Source organism: Sarcophilus harrisii, chromosome 1 (genome assembly GCF_902635505.1).
Source record: "Sarcophilus harrisii chromosome 1, mSarHar1.11, whole genome shotgun sequence".
NCBI lineage: Eukaryota > Metazoa > Chordata > Mammalia > Dasyuromorphia > Dasyuridae > Sarcophilus > Sarcophilus harrisii.
In genome coordinates this window covers 288,881,134-288,903,746 of record NC_045426.1, presented here as the reverse complement: position 1 = coordinate 288,903,746, position 22,613 = coordinate 288,881,134, and the positions used below count along the sequence as shown (strand labels likewise).

At 33.4% G+C, this 22,613-nt stretch overlaps 1 protein-coding gene across 2 annotated transcripts in view; it reads left to right on the top strand.

The window, feature by feature from the left end:
- Positions 1-22,613, top strand: part of PTAR1 (protein prenyltransferase alpha subunit repeat containing 1) — a 46,409-nt gene that overhangs the window by 12,618 nt on the left and 11,178 nt on the right. Inside the window, exons 2-4 of one of the 2 annotated variants that reach the window (XM_003761650.4) lie at positions 186-355; positions 17,775-17,841; positions 20,485-20,589. In XM_003761650.4, the coding sequence (XP_003761698.1) occupies positions 186-355; positions 17,775-17,841; positions 20,485-20,589 (342 nt within the window). Of the gene's footprint in view, positions 1-185; positions 356-17,774; positions 17,886-20,484; positions 20,590-22,613 lie in introns of those variants that run through there. The other variant, XM_023497552.2, reaches the window with a different exon arrangement.

The window sequence follows — 22,613 nt, the reverse complement described above, 5'->3', positions numbered from 1 at the left end:
GTTCTCTGTATTTGTATAATAATAAACTTTTAAAAATTATCAATATTTTGCTATTACATCACATATATAACATACTAAGCCTTTATATTATTAATAAGCTATTTTTGGGTGAGGAAAATGTTTCTATATAATCACTTATAAACTATAGCTTATCATTAACACTCTTATGTATTTTTCGTGTTAAGAGATGAAATAGGACTAATTCCCTGTCCTGAAGCTCGGTACAACCGGAGTCCAATAGTCTTGGTTGAGAACAAACTTGGTGTGGAGAGTTGGTGTGTCAAGTTTCTTTTGCCATATGTCCACAACAAACTTCTCCTCTACAGGCAAAGAAAGCAGCGACTAAACAAAGATGGTAAGTCTGAACTGTATCTTTTTCTTAGATAATATGTAATGAATGAATATCATACAAATGATTAACAAGCCATAGTAAGTAACTACTTAAGTAATATAAAAAAGGATTTCAGGAATGACCCAGATTCATGAAGGTGCCACCACACAGGACTCTAGTTTATGATCTGTAGTTTAATGTCCTTCACCTGTTTAAGTGCCAGAGAGAATTCAGATTTTAGAAATATTAAGCACTTATTATTTCTTTAGTACAGTGGTGAGGAAGATACAAAGTTCAGCTAAGATCCATTATTTCCTCACATTAATTTTCCATTTTTGTTATGCCAATTGTTCTGCTCTTTACTTTTTTTCCCCTTAGTTAATTTCAGTAAGCATTCATTAAATGCTTATTGTATGCAAGGGAATGACAAAAACAAGCAAGTGTTCCTGCCATTATAAAGAGCTCATATTTTTTTGTCTTTTCCTTAGTCTAAAACACCTTACTTCCTTTCTACTCTATGGACAAATCCTACACCTTTTTCAAGATTTGGGTCATTTCTCTCATCTTTCATGAAACTCTTCAAAAACTAATTTTATATTTCTCAGTGTTAAGCACCTGGTAATTAGCTATACCTATTCATTGCTTTAAAAAAAAAAAAACAGCAAGTAGTGGTTTAAGGTTTGCTATAACAAGGTACCTGACAATCAGTTGAACTTCAGATCCTGTGAGGTAGGTGGTATTTATCAGCACCATTTTACAGAACAAGATTTATAGAGGTTAAATTTGAACTCAGATATTATTTTAAATTTTACGCCACAGCGAATTAAGAACCACTTTCTTAGGGCAAGAGAGACATTGTGCTGTCCTTAGATTCCTCTCATTTCCAGTAACCATATATAGATAGATAGATGGATAGATAGATATAGATATATATAGATATATAGTATATATGTGGTATTCTTTATTTCTAACTATGGAGCATTTGGAATTGGTCTACTTTGGATGATTTTATTTGAAATAACTTCTTTTTTCCCAATGCAAGTTTTCTTAAGTGTTCTTGGTAATAAACACTGTAACATCTGAAAAACAGTACTTCTTTTATTTGAGGGATTTGTCATCATCATAACTGGTATGTTTATAGTAATAATAGCATTTCTACAGCATATTGAAGTTTTCAAAGTCCTTTACATATATTACATGTGTGTATATATACATGTGTGTAAATATATATAGGACACACATGTATAAATGTGTGTTTATGTATATGTTCCTTTTCTTTATTCTTAGTTGTCCTTAGCACAAAAGTTTTCTCTAGTACCACAATTCAAAATTGACAGTTCTGCAGTGCTCAACTTTCCTTATAATCCAACTCTTACAGCCATACATTACTACTGGAAAAGACATAACTTTGACTATGCAAACCTTTGTTGGCAAAATACTGTCTCTACCTTTTAGTATGTTGGCCAGATTTGCCACGTGTCTTTTTCTTCCAAGGAGCAAGTATCCTTTAATTCCATAACTGTAGTCACTGTCTGCAATAGTATTTGAGCCCAAGAATATAAAATGTGAGTGTTTCCGTTTCTTTTCCTTCTGTTTCTCAGAAAGTAATGGGACCAGTTGCCATGATCTTAGTTGTTGTTATTGTTGTGGTTTTAAATTCAAAATAGCTCTTACACATTATTTTACCCTCATCAAGGAGCTTCTTAATTTACTTTCTGCTCTTAATTTATTTTCTGTGGTGGTGTCTGCGTATCTGAGATTATTTATATTTTCTCTGAGTAGCCTTAATTCTGGCATTTGATTCTTCCAACCTGTCATTTTGCATGATGTATTTTTCATATAAGTTAAATAAATAAGGTGACAATATATGTACTCCTTTTCCAATCTAAATCTAGTCTGTTCTTCCGTGTTCTGTTCTCATTGTTGCTTGTTGGCCATTGCATACAGATTTCTTAGGAGACAAGTAAGATGATCTGGTACTTGCATTTCTTTTAAGAACTTGCCACATTTTGTTGTGGTCCACACAGTTAAAAGCTTTAGATTAGTCAATGAAGCAGAAGTAGAAAAATCAATAATTATTCAAAAATTATGTTTGTACTGTTAACATAATTTTTTATAATCATTAAGGAAAAGCCAACTATAAGCTATATATTTAAAGAATAGCTGCAACAATCAAGATATATAATAATTTGGTGGCATCTCTGAGGATAGATGATAATTTGTTTGGGTTGTTGTCAGAAGGAATTACTCAACAGATTATAGGTCTCTGAAGTTCCTCTCAACTCTTAAGATTTTGTGATGCTAACATAGTATTATCAACATCTTCAATTGCCATTTTTACCTATTATATTTTTTTTTTAATTTTAGACCCATTATTATAGGTGTTAATCTCAATGTTCCTAAAGTCTGAAAATAGGCATGTTAAATTAATTTGTGAAGGACTTATTTTAGGAAATGTCTATTGTTTTAAAATCACATTAAGTTTTCTTTCTTAGCTCTTGGCCAAAGGAGATACAACCCTATTCTAATTCACAAAATTTTGATGCTTTATTGTAAAGGGAAATCTATAAAACTCAACTAAAGCAAGTGAGACAGATGAACCATCTATTGGCAGAATAATTGGCAAGTAATAATTGAGCCTACTACATTATAGTAAATTAACCCACAACATTTTGTGCCCACTATGTGAAGAATAGAATTCTTCTGCGTCCAAGATCCACAGGACCAGGTACAAAAGAGAGGAATTTAAAAGTATGATATTTGTAAGAAACATCACGGCATGTTAAATAACAAGACCTTGTTTGTTAAAGGTCTGATGCTATGGCATAATGAGAAGCATGCTAGATTTAAGGTAGGAAAATCTGGGTTTGAATCCCAAATACTACTTATTAGCCCTATGATCATGGGCAGGGCACATCATCTAACTTGTTTGAAATGGGAATGATAACTTGAACTATGTTCCTCATAGAGTTAGGCAAATCAATGAAAATAACATGTTTTATTCATAGTATTTAGAGCTGGAAGAGTCCTAAACGAATATCTAGATATGTGATCTTTGAGATTGTTTAGTCCAATTCCCCATTATTCTACCCTTCTCATGCCTCCCATTTTATTGATGAGAAAATTTAGTCCTAATTTTCCTGAGTTCACACAGATCATAAGTAGCAAAGCCAGGACTTGAAACCAGGTCTATATTTGAAATTCAAGAACGTTTTTATCACACTATTTGTTGGAAAATCTTTTTCTCCTTAAAATTTTGTGTAAAGGTAACCTATGTGTTAGCCATAAAATGTTGTTTATTATTGAGAATATAGGAATGCTTTAGAAATTAAGAGTTCTTTCATTAGATTAATGCAAATTAATTAAGCATTTCAAGGATAAACATTGTTCCCGGGAAACCCTTAGTGTTTATTGAGTTCTGCCAAAAGATTCTCAATTTTTTTTTCCTGTCTTAATCTAATTATTTTACAGGTATATGACAACTAGGGAGCAAAAAATCACTTTTGAAAAAATTCTCTTCCAGAAACAACTGTCAGACCCAGTATGATCTCTAATCTCAGGCCCTTGTTATTATTCAGTTCAACATGCCTGCTCTCCACTTTTCAAAGAAAGATATTGATTTCCTCCTCCTCCTCTCCTCCTTTTTTTTTTTTTTTTTTTTTTTTTTTGGGTATATCCATAGTTTTTAAATACAGCTGCTTATCAAACTAGTATTTATAAAAAAAAAATTGTTAATTTCTGCTGTTTTTTAGTTATCGTTTCTTTCCCATTGGGTAGTAACTTAACTCTTTTCCTTCTCTTTTATGCCTTTTTATTCCTCATAATCCCTTGCTGAATTGCTCTTATATTTGACTTTGTATAGTTAAGGGCATTATGCTTTTAACCATAAAGTTTGATTAATTTCTAAAATGTCTTCAGGAAGTAGTGTTATTATTTTCGTTTACATTCTTTCATGCCAATAAGAGAAAAAAGTAGCAGAAATAAAAAAATTTGAACAGCTACTACATAAATTTCCTATCACCCAATTACTATAGCTTTCTTTTTTTTTTAACCCACTACATTCCTCAAAATTCTCCTTTGTTCATGATTTTAAAATATTAATGTTGATTTTTCAATTAGGTGTCTTGATCTAAAAGGAAGAAAAGGGATCAGAGTAACCTACAAATTAGATAATTATTCACCAAATTCCAGTTTCTCTGTTTTCTTTTGTTTATAAAGCAAAATTCAGCAATCATGTGGGAACCCTTATCATTATTGAAAGAGAGGATTCTTAAAATATAAAAGAGCCATTCATGTACCAAAATATTTTTGTAATTAGTATTAGGATACCAGCCAGGTTCGCTCGTTATTTTTGTAGTATCAAAAATGCTGTTTTAGATACAAGAATTTTTTTGTACATATTATTATAGAATTGTGTATGATCAGTGACACTGGCTACCTTACTGTTTCTTGCACAAGACATTCCATCTCTTGACCTCAAATCAGATTTGCCTGGAATTCTCATATAAGGTAATACAGAATAAATCCAGATTAATTAAGGGGAGAGAGCATTGAGTATGATCTAGAAAAGTTATGTATAGAAAGTGATCTTGAGCTGTTGTGCCATGAAAAAAGGAAGGAATTCTTTGAGGTTAAGGTAAGATTGGAGTGCTTCCTAGGGTAGGAGAATGTAATCAATATGAGAGATGGATCCTATGTATCAGGAACAGAGAGAAGGCCAATTGTCATGAACTGTAAAGTTTGGGAAGGAGAATAATGTATATATATATATATATAAAATGAAATCTAGAAAGTTAGGTTGGGGTCAACTTGTAAAGGGTTTTAAAACTCCAGAGTTTATATTTTATCCTAGAGATAAGAAAGACTTGTTGGAATTTATTGGGTAGGGGAATTACATGGTCTGATCTTCACTTTATTTTTTTCCCCTTACTTTATTTTTCCAATACAGTAAAGACAGTTTTCAACATTCATTTTTGTAAGATTTTATGTTCCAATTTTTTTCTCCCTTCCTCTTTTACTTTCCCCCTCCCTAAGACAGCAAGCAATCTGAGATGTTAAATAAATACAGTCCTTTTAAATATATTTCCATCTTTGTCATGTTTTGCAAGAAAAATCATACTTTAAGGGAAAAAAACAAGAAAGAAAAACAACAAAACAAAAAAGGTGAAAAGCTTATGCTTTGATCCACATTCAGTCTCCATAGTTCTCTCTCGGGATGCAGACATAATTCCAGTAGACTTGGGATGGAAAATACCTTGAATCACAATTGTCAAAATCACTTTAGCAATAATGTGGAAGGTGGGTTGACTTGGAGACCAATAAGGAGGCCATTGCAATAGTCTGCTTGAAAAGTATTGAGGCCATTTTCTACCTGCTTAACTACTGTCTAGTCAACATCTCTTCATTTTGTCAACATGATTGTCATGAGAGGCTGTCATATGCTTTGCTGAAAGTCAGATATACTGTATCTATGGCATTTCCTTGATACACGAGTATAATAACTGTCCAAAAAAAAAAAAGAAAGAAAATCAGGCTAGTATTTGTAATTTGTTCTTAACGCACCCATGCTGTCCATTAATGATCTTTCATTCCATTTCTTAGAGTTTTTAAATAATCAGACTTCAATGCCTCATTATGTGGTGGAGGTAATCTTGGCTTCTCAAAAGCTATGCTAGTAAAATAATATCTTTGATAGATTCTACCATACTGTAACAGGTTTGAGTACTGCCCAGCAACAGATAACTATTTCCCAAGGACCTGTAAAACTAAGTATAGATCTGCTCATTACCAGTAAGCTGGCCACTTAGTAATTACTTTTTTTTTTTTTTTTTTTTTTTTTTTAGCTGTGGCCGCTCACTTCATAATAACAGTACAAAATGACTGTTTTTTGAAACCTTCCACCCCTTCCTCTTCAGTGACAGTAGTAAGAAAGGGATAAAAGATCCAGATTCTAGACTGGAAACATTAGCTTAGAGTTGTTGTCATTAAACATGAAGTTCTGAACACAATATTAGTAGAAGACTTGAATCTTTTGGATTCTAATATTCTCACTATAAATGAAACTAGAATTGGTTTACATATTCTCCTTGGAGAAAAAGATAGGAGTTAGTAGAGTTTGGTTTTATCCTTTCTGAAAAAGCAAATACAAGTACCATTTTATTTGAACATTTTTTGTTCCTTCACTGCTAGTGCTTACAAAAAATTCCTTTCCATTTCTGACTTTTTATGACTCCATTTGTGGTTTTCTTGGCAAAATAGTGGAGTGGTTTGCTTATTTTTACAGGATAAGTGATTTATGGTAAGTGTCTGAGGTCTGATGATGAGTCTTCCTGACTCCAGGCTGTATTCTATTCACTGTGCCACCCAGCTCCCCATTTAAAACGTCTATTATGAAGATAATTGCAGTTTATCCACTAACATTTGTTACAGAAGCTGAGGAGATAGAGAAATTCTGCAAAGATCAAAATCAGTACCAAATTAGAAAAAAGAATAAAAATAAGAAGATAGTGAAATCACAGATGAATTGAAACTTAAGTAAGTTAAGAAACTTTGTAGTAAAAAACAAAGTAATGTATTGATATATGGAATCTGAGCCTTTAAGAATTGTTTCTTCCATCTTATTCTTATGTCTAATGGACTACTAAGACAGCAGATACTTTTCTTCCATTTTCATTTCAACCTCTGTGGTTTCTGATTTAGTATATCTTCATATATATAGTTTTCACCTTCCATTTCCTCTTTTTAAAAATTAAAATCCTTGTTAATCAAATCGGTCAGCCTCTAGAGAAATACACTCTTCTGTTTTCATTATCTAGATAGACACTATTCAAGGGTTGTAATATGTCATTCCTATGTCAGAAAGTTCTTTCCATTCTCCATTTTATTTGCTAGCTGCTTTTTTTTTCTCTATCTTTTATTCTGAGTTTGTTATCCTTAATCAGCAGCAAGAATGAAAATAGTATTTGTGACCCTAAGCCATTCAGATTCCTGCCTAAAATTTCATAATTCTAGATTGAGAAGGCTTTCCAGATGTTTTCTATTTCCTTTGATTTTTTTTTCTTGTTTGTTTTCATTCTTTTCTTTTTCTTTCATGATGATATTTCATGTTCCCTAGTATACTACAGAATAGAAACATTTAATTAGGGGGAAATATGTACTTGATACACATACTCTCTCTAGAGTCCTTGAAATAGTTCCTTTGTTCTGAATTTGAAATCCTCAGATATTTGTGACAGCTTTTAATTACTTTTGCTATAAACAAATAGTTTGTTGTATTGATGGTACCCAAATTCAAGCTTTGACTACTAGAGTCTTTTTCTGTTCTTCTCCTGGGGGCAGAGCCAAGATGGCAGAGAGTAGACATGATTTCTGTGACCTCCTCTGACCTTTTCTAAAACCAACAGCAGATTAAGCCTCTAAACTAGTTTTAGAGTCAAAGAACCCACAAATATTTGGAGTATAACACATTCCCAGAAAAAGATACCTTCAGAACAGGCCTGTTTCAAACAAGCAGGGGGACAGTCTGTTGAGACCAGATGGCAATACAGGGAAACTGGGGCAAGGAGCTGGGACAAGGACTCAGAGCAAGTCAGCTTCCACGTGCCTGGGAATCTTCTGTGAGTCTCTTAGGCTCCTCTGTCCTGGTTGCAAGCAGGTAGCTTGGTAGATGTGTTACAAAAGACAAATTGTAAATGACTGAGCCCTGGAAGAATGCCAGACCCAGCCAGATCCAGCATCAGATAATCGGTGAACTGCCCTAGGGAAAATTAAAGCAGCTGCTGCACCTTTCCATTGAGCAGACCTCAAGCCTTTAAAAAAAAATGAGTAAAAAATCAAAAAGAACTGTCATCATAGACAACTTTTAAAGAGAGAGAAAATAGATCTTAAATCCTTAGGTTGCTAAAAGCAAAGCAAGTCCAGATGAAGCCCCAAAGGGAGATTTGAGCTTGTCCTCATTTCACAAGGAGTTCTTGGAAGATTGCATAAGGGATCTTAAAAGAAAGTTAAAAGAAAAATGGACAAAGGAAATGAGATCATTGCAAGAAGGAATGGAAAAAGCATATAATGCCCTATGAAATAGATGTGGGAAAAAAAACACCAATTCACTGAAAAACAAAATTTGTGAAATGGGAAAAAAAAATGCAACGAGCAAAACAATTCAATTCGCCAATTACAAAAGGAGCTTTAAAAAGTAATTGAAAAAAATAACACACTAACAATTAGAATTGATGTGATAAGACATGGCTCTCTTCAACAGTGAAATGATTCAAACCAGTTCCAGTTGTTCAGTGATGAAGAGAGATATCTACACTCAGAGAGAAGACCGTGGGAACTAAGTGTGGACCACAACATAGCATTCTCATTCTTTCTGTTGTTTGCTTGCATTTTGTTTTTTTTTTTTCCTTCTTGATCCAATTTTTCTTGTGCAGCAAGATAGCTGTATAAATATGTTTACATATATTGGATTTAACATATCTGACATGTATTGGATTACTTGCCATTTAGGGGAGGAGGTGAGGGGAAGGAGGGGATAATTTGGAACAGAAGCTTTGCAACGGTTATTGTTGAAAAATTATCCATGTATATGTTTTGTAAATAAAAGTTTTAACAAAATAAAATAAGTAAACAAATGATGTGGGGAGAATTAAAATTGAACAAATGGAAGTGAATGACTCAATAAGACTTTAAGAATCAGTCAAACAAAAGCAACAAAAAAAAAGGAAAAAAATAGAAGAAAATATGAAATACCTCCTAGGACAAGCAACTGACCTGGAAAATAGCTCTAGGAGAGACAATCTAAGGATTATTGGACTTCCTGAAAGCCATGATGAAAAAAAGAATCTAGACATTATCTTACAGGAAATCATAAAGGAAAACTGCTCTGATACTTAGAATCAGACGGTAAAATAGCCATTGAAAGAATTCACAGATCACCTCCTGAAAGAGTTTTCAAAATTAAATCCCCAAGGAATATCGTGGCTAAATTTTAGAACTATCACACCAAGGAAAAGATATGGCAAGCAGCCAGAAAGAAACAATTTAAATACCACAATTTAGTTAAATTAAAACTTAATTTTGTTTTTTAAAAAGGTAATTTAGGAGCCACAATTAGGATTACCCAAAACATAGCAGGTCTGTTTTAACCTTAAAGGGTTAAAGGGCCTGGAATCTGATATTCTAAAGGCAAAGGAACTTGGATTATAGCCAAGAATAAACTATTCAGCTAAAATGAGCATTATCTTTCAGGAAAGAAGATGGACATTCAATAATATAGGTGAATTTCACCTATTTCTAGTGAAAAGACCAGAACTGAACAAAAAATTTGATCTCCAAACACAGAACTCAAGAGAAACATAAAAAGGTAAAAAGGAAAGAACTCTTGAGACCTATATTTCTGTTATGGGTATACTTAGAGAGTGTGGGTATAATTTGATTTTATTATGATAATATGAAAAAGACTAGTGGTGGAAAGGGGATCGTAGTGGAAAAAGGAGGGAAAATAAGGGAAATTACATTTCTCAGAGGCAAAGAAGACCTATTATAATTGAGGAAAAGAAGGGAGGCGGGTGAGCATTATGTGAATCTTATTCTCATCAGATTTGACTCTAAGAGAGAATATCAGACACACTTGATTTTATAGAGAAACTTGTCTATTCTTCTTCCAGGAAAGTAAAATGGAAAGGACAGCTGGACATATCCTAAACAGAATTCATTATATTTTCTCCCAAATTTCCCTGTTTGGAAATGTTAAGAACACCAACCATAATCTTTCCAGTCACCCAGATTTGTAACTTTGATGTTACCTTTGACCCATTACTCTTCTTTCAACCTGCCATATCCATTCTGTTGCCAAATCTTGTTGATTTTTGTCTCCATAGCATCTCTCAGATCCATCTTTTTTATTCTTAATTGTAGTTTTTCAGACCCTCTTTATCTCTCTTGCCTAGACTGTTGCATTATCTTTCTAATGGGAGGGGTAGAACCAAAATGGCCATGAGAAGCCAGGAAATTGCCCGAGTTCTCCCCAGCTTCCCTTGGAATCAATGCTGAATGGGGTTTGGAATCCACAAACATTCAGAACGTAATAGTTTTCCAGTTTAAGATACCTTGAAAGAATTTCAGGAAAGATCTGTCAGAATTCGGTACAATGGGAATGTGTTCCAGTGCAGGGTACAGCAGGAAGGGGGTGAAGGAGGAGACGGCCCAGCACAAGTGTACAGTGGGAACTGAAGTGTAGTGAGGAATCTAGCAGGAGGCTCTTAGCCAAAGAAAAGCACCGATTGGTTTAGAGAGCTAACAGACAGTGGTGAGACCTGCAGCACAACTACAAAAGGCAAATTATGAATCCTCGAATCCCAAGTGTGACTAGGCCAGACCAACCCAGAACAGCTATCCTCAGTGTAGCAGAAAATCACTGAGAATCCCTTGTTCCCCTGCAGGGGATAAAAAACAACAAAACTTTGGGACAATGTTCTTTGTATCCTAGAAGCAGAGTTTAACTTTTTTAAATGATCAAAAAAGCCTTGAGCATAGAAAGCTACTGTGAAGACAGGGAACATCAGAACACAAACCTGAAAGAGGACAACAGTGGCAAAATGTCTACATGTGAAGCCTCAAAGGGATATAAACTGGTCTGAAGCTCAAAAGGCTCTCTTGGAAGTGCTTTAAAAGGATGTTAAAAGAGAGAAGGAAAATGGGGAAAAGAAATGAGAGCTATGAAGTAAAATTATGAAAGTACTGGGGAGAAGCCAGCATCTTGGAAAAGGAAACAGAAATTAACTGAACAAAACTCCTTAAAAATAAATTTGGTGAAATGGAAAAAAAAATTAAACTGAAGAAAACAATTCCTTAAAAAAAAGAATTGGCATAATTGGGGGGGGGGGAGGAGAGAATGAGCTACTTTGAAAAACAGAATTAGTAAAATGGAAAAAAAAAATTCACCAAACAAAACAATTCCTTTAAAAGTAAAATACAATATAAGGTTTAAAAAAAAAAAAGACTAATCAAAGAAAATAATTCACTAAAACTTAGAATAGGACAAATGGAAGAGAATGAGACATTAAGAATCAAACAAAATTTTTAAAAAATGTAAAAACAGAAGAAAATGTAAAATACTTAATTGGAAAAACAATTGACGTGGAAAAATAGATTCAGGAGACATAACCTAAGAATTATTGGACTACTAGAAAGCCTTAATCTAAAAAAGAACCTGGACAGCATCTTTTGAGAAATCATCCAGGAAAACTCCCCTGATAGCATAGATCTAGAGGGTAAAGTAGTCATTGAAAGGATCCATCTATTGGCTCCTGAAAGAGACTCCAAAATGAACATTCCAAGGAATATTGTAGCTAAATTCTAAAATTATAAGGTCAAGGAAAAAATACTGCAAGCAGCTAGAAAGCAACAATTCAGATTTTGAGGAGTCATAGTCAGGATTATCCAGGACCTAGTAGCTTCCATTTTAAAGGATCTGGGAAACTAGAATATGATATTCCAGAACCAAAGGAGCTTAGACTATAACCAAGAATCAACTACCCAGCAAAATTAAGCATTATCTATCAGGGGGAAAGATGGACAGTCAATGAAATTGGGGATTTTCAATATTTCTTATGAAAAAACCAGAATTGAACAGAAAAGTTGATCTTCAAATAAAAGACTCAAGAGAAGCATAAAAAATTAAACAGGGAAGGAAAAAAATTATGGTTTTAAAGGTTAAAATGTTTTCATCACTACATGAGAAGATAATACTTGTAACTCTTGAAAACTGTATCTCTGTCAAGGCTCTCTAAGTTGACTTTAGTGTGATAATAATGTAAAAGAGAAATTAGGAGTGGAAAAGGATTCTGGTAGAAGAGGAAAAGGGAGATAAAATGGGGTAAGTCACATCACAAGAAGAGGTACAAAAAACTTATCACAGTAGAGGGCAAGAAGCAAAGATGATCATTGTTCGAATCTTAATCTCATGATTTGACTCAAAGTGGGAATTGCATGCCTACTTAGTTTGGTATAGAAATTTGTCTCATTCTTTAGAGAAGTAGGACGGGACGGGAAAGGGAAAAAGAAATGGGAGGTTAATAGAAGGGATGGTAGAAGTAGAAGGGGGAAGGAAAAAAAAGTTGACAAAAGGGAGAGCAGATTGAGGAAGGTGAGGGTCAGAAGCAAGACACTGGTGAGAAGAAAAAGGGTGAAAGGAGAAAGAAAAGTATAATCTGAGAAAATTAGGATTTTGGGAAATAAAGAGTTAGTAATCTTAGTTAAGATGAATAAGTGAATGTGAATGGATAGCAGAGTAGGTTAAAAGCCAGAATCCTGCATTATGCTGTTTACAAGAAACACATTTGAAGTAGAGAAATACATACAAAGTAAAAAGTAAAAGGCTGGAGCACAATATATTATGCTTCAGCTGAAGCTAAATAAATACATAAATAAATGAAAAACGGTAGTAGCAATCCTGATCTCATATAAAGCAAAAGAAAAATCTAATTAAAAGAAGTAAGGAAGGGAACTATATCTTGCTAAAGGATATCATAGATAATGAAGTAATATCAATATTAAACATAAAATGCACCAAATAATATAGTATCCATATTCTTAGAGGAGAAGTTGAGTGAGTTTCAAGAAGAAATGGATAGCAAAACTATAACTAGTAAGGGACTTCAACCTCCCTCTTTCAGAACTAGATAAATATAACCACAAAATAAATAAGAAATTAAGAAGGTAAATAGAATTTTAGAAAAGATATTTAGAAAAGTTATGATAAGGACTTTGGAAAAAATTGAATAGAGATAGGAAGGAATTTATCTTTTTCTTAGTAGTATATGGCACTTACACAAAAATTGACCATGAATCAAGAGATAAAAATTTCACAATCAAATACAGAAAGGCAGAAATATTAAATACATCTTTTTTAGATCATAATACAATAAAAATTATGTGTAATAAAGAGCTATAGAAAAATAGAATAAAAATTGTTGGAAACTAAAAAATGTAATTCCTGAAGAATGAGTGGGTCAGGGGCAGCTAGGTGGCGCAGTGGCTAGAGCATCAGTCCTGAAGTCTGGAGGACCCGAGTTCAAATTTGGTCTCAGACACTTAACACTTCCTAATCTTGTGACCCTTGGCAAGTCACTTAACCCCAGTTGCCTTAGCAAAAAAAAAAAAAAAAAAAAAAGAATGAGTGGGTCTAACAATAAATCATAGAAACAGTAATTTCATCCAAGAGAATGATAAAATGATGAGACAACATACCAAAACTTAAGGGGTATAGCCATAGCAGTTCTTAAGGGAAATTTTATATCTCTAAATAAATAAAGTAGAGGAAGATGAGATCAGTCAGTTGGGCAGCTAGGGAAAAAAGCCTCCAATTAAATACCAAATTAGAAATTCTGACAATTAAGTGGTTAATAAAATTGAAACCGTCAAAGAGATAAGCCTTTGGCTAATGTGATTAGAAAAAGGAAAGATGAAAAAAATTACCAGGATCACAAATGAAAAAGGTGAACTTATAATTGAAGCAATAATTAGGAACTATTTCTGCAATTGTGTGCTATTGAATCAGACAATCTAAATGAAATGGTTATGTATGGCAGAAATAGTATAGCATTGACCAATATCTAACACCCTACTAAGTTAAGGCTAAAATGGGTTCAGGACTAGACAAATGGTGACGCTATAAGCTTTAAGCTAATTACAAGAGCAAAGGATAGTCTTTCTGTTATATCGTGGAGAAGGGAGGAATTTGTGATCCAAGAAGAATTAGAGAACATTATGAATTTAAAATAGATAATTTTGTTTACATTGAATAAAAAGATTTTGTGCAAAAAAAGCCAATGTAACCAAGATGAAAGAAAAGTAGAAAGCTGGGGGAAATTTTTACAACCAGTGTTTTTCATAAAATGTATAGAGAACTGAGTCATTTATAGAAATCAAGTCCCCAACTGATAATGGTCAAACGATATGAACAAACAATTTTCAGATGAAGAAATTAAAGCCATATATAGTCATATGAAAAAATGCATTGAATCACTACTGATAGAAAAATGCAAATTAAGACAATTCTGAGCTACCATCTCACATCTCTCAGATTGACTAAGATGACAGTAAAAGAATGATAATTGTTTCAGGGGTGGTGTGGGAAAATTGGGACATAACGAATTGTTGGTGGAGTTGTGAAATGATCCATCCATTCTGGAGAACAATTTGGAACTATGCCCAAAGAGCTATCAAACTGGACATACTTTTTTTTTTTAAATTGTAATAAGTTTATTTTTAATACACATTGCTTCATGAATCATGTTGGGAGAGCAACAGAGCAAAAGGGAAAAACCATGGAAGAGATTAAAAAAAAAAAAAAAAAGAAAAACCGTGAACAAAGCATGTGTTGATATATATTCAGTTTCCTTAGTTCTTTTTCTGGATGTATTCTGTCCAAACTCTAAATCACTGAACTACTGAGAAGAACCAAATATTTCATAGTTGCTCATCACATATTCTTGCTGTTATTGTGTACAATGTATTCCTGGTTCTGCTTGTTTTGCTCAGCATCAGTTCATGTAAGTCTTTCCAGGCCTTTCTAAAATCAGCTTGTTCATAATTTTTAATAGAACAATAATAGTCCATTATCTTCATGTACCACTTGTTCCCATTTGATCAGCATTCACTCCTTTTCCCATTCTTTGCTACCACAAAAAGAGCTGCTACAAATATTTTTGCACATGTGGGTCTTTTTCCCTCCTTTGTGATTTCCTTGGGATATAGACCCAGTAATGGCACTTCTGAGTCAAAGGGTATGCACAGTTTTATACTCCTTTAGGCATAGTTCCAGATTTCTCTCCAGAATGTTTGGATCAGTTCACAACTCCACCAATAATGCATTAGTGTTTCAGTTTTCCCATATCACATCCCACATTTATCATTATCTTTCCTATCTTAGCCAATCTGAGATGTTATCTCAGTGTTATTTTAATTTGCATTTCTCTAATCAATAATGATTTAGAGCATTTTTTCATATAACTATAAATGGCTTTAATTTCATCATCTGAAAATTGTTCATATCCTTTGACCATTTATCAATTGGGGAAAGATTTGTATTCTTATAAATTTGACACAGTTCTTATATTTTAGAAATGAGACCTTTATCAGAAGTACTGCTTGTAAAGATTTTTTCCTACCTTTGTTCTTCTCTTTTAATCTTGTTTCTGTTAGTTTTGTTTGTGCAAAACCTTTTTAATTTAATGTAATTAAAGTTGTCCATTTCTGGGTGTACTCTTTTGATCCAGCAGTGTCACCACTGAATCTGTATTCTGAAGAGATCAAAAACGGAGAAAGGACTCACATGTACAAAAATGTTTGTAGCAGTCCTTTTTGTAGTGGAAAGAAACTGGAAATGAGGGGAGGGCCATTAATTGGAGGATGTCTGAATAAATTATGGTATATGAATGTAATGAAATATTATTGTTTTGTAAGAAATGATGAGCAGCAAAAAGTTATCAAACTGTGCATACCCTTTGATCCAGCAGTGTTACTACTGGGCTTATATCCCAAAGAGATCTTAAAGAAGGGAAAGGACCTGTATGTGCAAGAATGTTTGTGACAGCCCTCTTTGTAGTGACCAGAAACTGGAAACTGAGTAGATGCCCATCAGTTGGAGAATGACTGAATAAATTGTGGTATAGGAATGTTATGGAATATTATTGTTCTGTAAGAAATGATCAGCAGGATGATTTCAGAAAGGTGTAGAGAGACTTAAATGAACTGATGCTGAATGAAATGAGCAGGACCAGGAGACCATTATATACTTCAACAATAATACTATTGTGATGATCAATTTTGAAAGATGTGGCCCTCTTCAACAATGAGATGAACCAAATCAGTTCCAATAGAGCAGTAATGAATTGAACCAGCTATACCCAGTGAAAGAACTCTGAAAATAAAGTAAAATAAAAAAACAAAACAAAAAAGAAAGAACAAACTCTGAGAAATGAGTATGAACCACTACTTAGTGTGGTGTTCTCTTCTTTTATATAATATAAGATGGTTCTCTCTGGGAGCAGGTTTCTTGAGGAGGTTTTCTGGAGGCAGCCTTAGTTTCAGTTCAAAGTAATAATCACCTCAAACATAGCCACTGATAAAATCCAAACCTTTATTTTCTCCTTCCAAGTCTCGTTTATTTCCTTGAACCCGGTTAGCTTTCTTAGAGGCCTATCTTTCAGTGGAGAAACGAAAAAGGAAAGCCTGCCACCACGGTGGTGTGAGATGGGATGAATGAATCTGATTCCGCCTCTGAGAGTAGGCTTTTTCTGAACTGACTCTCCTGCACTCTGAATCTTTTCAACTGAACTCTGCTGACTGAGCTCAGCTGTTTTTATGCTTTCTCAAAGGTTGACTCCTTCTCTGAGAGAGTGGGATTGTGGGTTTCTGACTTGTGAATCTCGTACTGACTTGTGAATCTCCCAAAAGTGTGAACTCCAATGAGTACTTAAATACATTAGTGAGCTAGAGAATTTGCTAAGTACTGTGCTAAATTAGGCAACTGACTTATCACTTTGTAAGGATTCTAACAACATAGAATTCCCAATCCCTCTATTTTTGTCCACCTGCATTTTTTATTTCTTTCACAGGTTAATTGTACACTATTTCAAAGTAAATAAAAAGCTATAATAATAATAAATAAAAAAGAGAGAACAACAACAACAAAAAAGAAATGATGAGCAGGCTGATTTCAGAAAAGTCTGTATGTAGACTTAGATGAACTGAAGCCAAGTGAAGGAGCACAATCAAGAGACCATTGGATACAGTAACAACAAGATCATGTGATGATCAACTGTGATGGACTTGATTCTTAACAAGTCAGTGATTCAAAACAATCTAGATTTGGGACAGGAAATGCCAATCACATCCAGAGAGACAACTATGAAAACTGAATATGAATTGAAGCATAGTATTTTAACCTTTTTTGTTTGTTTTCTTTCTCATAGTTTTTCCTCTTTTGGTCTATTTTTTCTTGTATAACATTACAAACATAGAAATAGTTTTAAAAGAATTGCACATATTTAATTAACTTATATCAGATCACTTGTCTTGGGGAGGGAGGTGGTAATGCAGAGAGGAAGAAAAACTTGGAACACAAAGTCTTAAAAAATGAATGTTAGAAACTATATATGTGCTTAGAAAAATAAAATAATATTGAAAATTAAAAATAACTCTCAAAATCTCAAATGAATGTTAAAAGTGTTTTTACATGCAATTGGGAAAAGTAAATTGTTATTCAAAAAAAAAAAATCTTCCTAATAGGTTTTCCTGCTTCATCCTCCACAGAGCTTCTAAAGTGTTAATAAAGTCTGACTATTGTCATTCTCTTTCTCAGGGAACTACAGGGCATTAAAAGAAAGAGAAGTCAGATAGTAGCATTGTAAATTTTTAATGGGATTCTTCTTTCTTTTAGAATTGATAGATGTCACATGTACCCTGCTACTTCTAAACCCAGATTTTACTACTGCATGGAACGTGAGGTATGGCACCTGCATCAAGAGTTTGACCAGATTTCCGAAGTCACGTGAGCCCCAGGATTTTTTTCCAATATTATTTTATTTTCTTAAATTCTAAATAAGTTAGCCATAGTGTTTTTCATAAATTTCCCCCTTCTGGCCACTATCTTTAGTAGTCACAAAGCACTAGAGGATATTGGCATACAAAATTTATTTATTGTATTATACCTTATATTATTTTGCAAAACTTCTTGAAATAGGATTCCTGTTTTGCATTGAGATGTCTTTTATGTATATTTTTATGCTATCAGTAGTCTTAAGCAGATCACTTAATCTTTTTGAACCTCATTTTCTTCACTTGTAAAGTCAGAAAATTGGACTAGATGATTTTCTAAAATCCCTTGTAGTTTTAAATCCCTATTATCTTTTTTTTCCTTATCATATGATGTAAATCATTAAATTTGATCATGATATATTACATAAGAAGAAAAGACAGCAAGAATTAGTTGTCACACTAGCTGTATGTAGTCTGTAAAAACAAAGTGTTCTTGAAAGGAAAATAACCTGTGAATCCTATTCATTAGTGCAGTAGTTTTTTTTTTTTTAAATAGTTTTGTGCAAGGCAGCTACTGATTTTTATGAAACTTTTTTGTATGAACTTAACTTTAATGTATTTCTCTAAAAAAGAAAGTTTTTCTCCACTTATCAGTACAATTTTAGACATGCTTATATATTTTGGAGGGGAAATTGCTTGTATTTGAGAATATTTAGATACTCTATATTAGATACAGTATTCTATATCTCTCTATACATTATGAAATGAATTAGGTTGCAGGCTTAAAAGTGTTATAATGATGTGGAATCTATTTTAGAGTTTTCGTTATTAAAAGAAGATAGTCTTTTCCTCAAAGGGAAAAACCTGTTTAACTGGGAGGACTATGGAATAGCACTAAATTACCAGAATTACTTGGAATTTTTACTTTGTTGATGTTGTTTGATATGCATGTTTTAAAATTTGCTTTGTTTCCTTATTTCCATTGTTCATAGGCACTCATCAGAAAATAACAAGTCAGGAATAACGAGTACAGGGCCCAAGCGGTTATTGACTAATAACTTTCTTTCCCCTGAGTATAGTAAAGATAGTTATTAAAATGTTAATAGTTATTAAAGTTATTAAAATTATAAAGATGACTATGGAATGACTGACTGACTAAAATTCCTAATGATCCCTAGTTCTGTCCTGCTTTCTCTCTCCATCAAAGTGAACCATGATTCTGAATGAATCCTCCTTAGTTTGAGAATGGAACAGAAAGTTGTAATAGAGAAGTTGCAGTATAGATAGGGGTCAGACCTTCATTGTGAACAAATCAAAAGGAGCCCAAAGAATCTGAAGTGGTAAGAGGACTATGAAGCCTATGCAGGCTCAAAACCTAGGAATAATAATGAGTATAAGAGAAACCAATGAGAAGTAAACCCTGAAGTTCAGACAGCATTAGTATGGCATCTAGCTAATGATAGGTAGACAATGATTTCATTTTGCAACTCACTGTTTCCCTGGGGGTAAATATGTATTTTATATTGTATTTATATTATGTAGCATATTTTATATTATATTCAAATGTAGTAATCCCCATCCGAAATCTATCTAATGTTCTCATGAGATCTCCCATAGCTATCATCTGTAATTGACTGGCTATATCAAATGCACACACAAGACATTATATTCTGGTTAACTGAGGTTTTATAATAAATTTATTGGGGGAGGGGGCAGCTAGATGGTGCCAGTCCTGAAGTCAGGAGAGCCTGAGTTCAAATCTGGTTTCAGACATTTTCTAGCTGGGTGACCTGGGGAAGTCACTTAACCCCAATTGCCTCAGCAAAAAAAAAATGTTTTTAAATTGTGGTGAAAATATTCTATTTATAAGCATTAGTCCGTTTGAAAGGCATTGTAGTAGATTTAGAGAGAGCTTTGGACTTTATGTTAACTCATCCATATAGAAACCATGTGTCTTATCTGTGATCTGGGAATAATTTTTCCATTAATATTGTTATTCCATCTTTTTTATCTAGAAAGTAACTTCAAATACTTTTTTTAAAATTCATTATTTCCATAATGTGGATAGCTTCTTCATTGGCACAGTCCAGTTTTTCTTCACCTTAGGATTTGGTTTCATGAGTTTGTGGCTCCCTCCTCTCCTCCCCCTAAAAATGATTTCAGCTGGTCAATTCACCTTCTGTTATGTGCCTCTTTGAACTTAACCTTTTTCTTGGATAACAATCCATCACTAGACTGGTATTTGAACTCTTTCCAACTTAATAAGACTTCACAGAACTTACTAGTATAAACTTTGAAAACTCTAAATTACCTTTACACCACAGTATAAGCCTTGGCTTTTGTTTGTGAAGGGAAAAAATTTAAGGTGGGGAAAAAAGAAAAATAAAATAAGAATTAAGAACTTTGCAAACTGTACTAAATGTCAGCTATTTTTAAAGGTATAAGAATGTTCTTTTGATCATTGTGATGTTGAGAGTATTCTAGTATTGTAAATATATATATTTTTAATGAGGTAGTTTTACTTCACTCTGAGCTTGCATTATAGCCATTACAGTTTTTCAGTTGGAGGAGTTGCAGTAATGGATTTGTTATTTTGTTTTGTTTTGTTATAGGAAAGAACTAATCCTATCTGGCACTTTAAATCCAATTAAGGATTTGCATCTGGGAAAACTGGCCTTAACTAAATTTCCGAAGAGCCCAGAAACATGGATTCACAGGTCTGACCAAGTTAAAATCCAAATACTTTTATTGTTGCTGTGTAAGAGAAATGGTAGAGACTCAGCTAATATTAAGCTTAGCAACTCAGGCTATTAAATAAATCTGGCTGAAATGTATTTCAATAAAGTGGGTTTAAGTAACAAGGATTTGGGCACTAAAAGAAATGCTGCTTTCTCATGGTAGAATATTGTATTAAGGTTATTGAGACCTATTTATTTATTTATTTATTTTTTATTTAATAGCCTTTTATTTACAGGATATATACATGGGTAACTTTACAGCATTAACAATTGCCAAACCTCTCGTTCCAATTTTTCATCTCTTACCTCCTCCCCTAGATGGCAGGATGACCAGTAGATGTTAAATATATTAAAATATAAATTAGATACACAATAAGTATACCTGACCAAAAAGTTATTTTGCTGTACAAAAAGAATGAGACTCTGAAATATTGTACAATTAGCTTGTGAAGGAAATCAAAAATGCAGGTGTGCATAAATATAGGGATTGGGAATTCAATGTAATGGTTTTTAGTCATCTCCCAGAGTTCTTTTTCTGGGCATAGCTGGTTCAGTTCATTACTGCTCCATTGGAAATGATTTGGTTGATCTCGTTGCTAAAGATGGCCTGGTCCATCAGAACTGGTCATCATATAGTATTGTTGTTGAAGTATATAATGATCTCCTGGTCCTGCTATTGAGACCTATTTAGAAATAGCCATCAGGTTCATTTTTTTTCATTAGGGCAGGTATTTCTAGTCTCTTAATACTTGGAAAAGTGGTATACCTTCAGACCACTGACCCTATTTCTAACTTGGCCATCAAAGTCATTACAGAATGTGTTAGTAACTTCTCTACAAAGCACTGCATTCCCCACCTTCAACATGCTGAAAACCTGAAAAAGAAAGTTTTCTCTGCCGTGGAAATGACATTAAAGAAGATATATTTCTAATTACTTTGCCACTATACTCCTAGAGCTTTTCCTTCTGGTATGCTAAGGAATCTTGTATATGTGTTGTCTTAATAGCATGTAAACATTTTTTAAGCAGGATATCTTTTACTTTTAATGTGTATGTATCCCCATGTTTTGCCATAGTATTTTATACATAGCAAACACTTTCTTATTTAGTCTGTCATAAACATATGGAGTCCTAGGAACATGTGTCTTCATAATGTTCTACTTCAGGGGTCCATAATATGAATATGATAAGAAGGCTTTAATGTTGAATTTGATAATGAAAGTCAAGACTAAATTCATCTCAGTGTAATGATAAGAAAAATAATGGATTTGGGAGTGAAAGGGCAGAGCTGAGAATGCTATAATTGAAGAGATAGGAGTATTTCCAGAATAAAGGCATGCAGCTAGAGGGCACAGAGCCTGCACATTCTTAGATTTTAGAATCCTGGGCATCTGCATATTTTTCTTGTTTCAGATATCCTATTCCTTTTTACTCTTGGTCAAGATGCATCCATAAGAAAATACTTTGGAGGAGACCTATCCTAATTTGTATTGTTACTATTCTATCCCAGTTTTTAATTATACTTTGCAAATTTTTTGGAAATTTTATTCATGTAGATAGTTATATTCTTTCCTGTTAGAAGTAAAGAGTTGCTTAACCTCTCTGGGCCTCTTTTTTCCTCATTAGTAAAAGGAGTAACTGTTCTAGATGGTGTCTCAGTACCTCTTCCAGCTTTAGTTCCTTTGATTCTCTGAACCCAGAGATACACCTAGTATGCATATCTAGTATATGCAGTCAGCATATGGTGTTTGAATAACAGTGCAAGCATGAAATAATTAATGCCACTGGAACTAGGGTTACCATCCATATATTAGTTTTAAAAGGCCATATTTTTAATGCTGGGTAAATACTGACAAGTTTCTTGGTTTAAATATAACAAAATGTAATTCCTTGCTAAATTCTCTATTCATTTGTGTACCTACAGATAGAAATTTTAGCCTGAAAGAACAGTTCATTTTAGTAAATATTTAAAATATCAACTAATTGGATAAATCTTAACAAGAA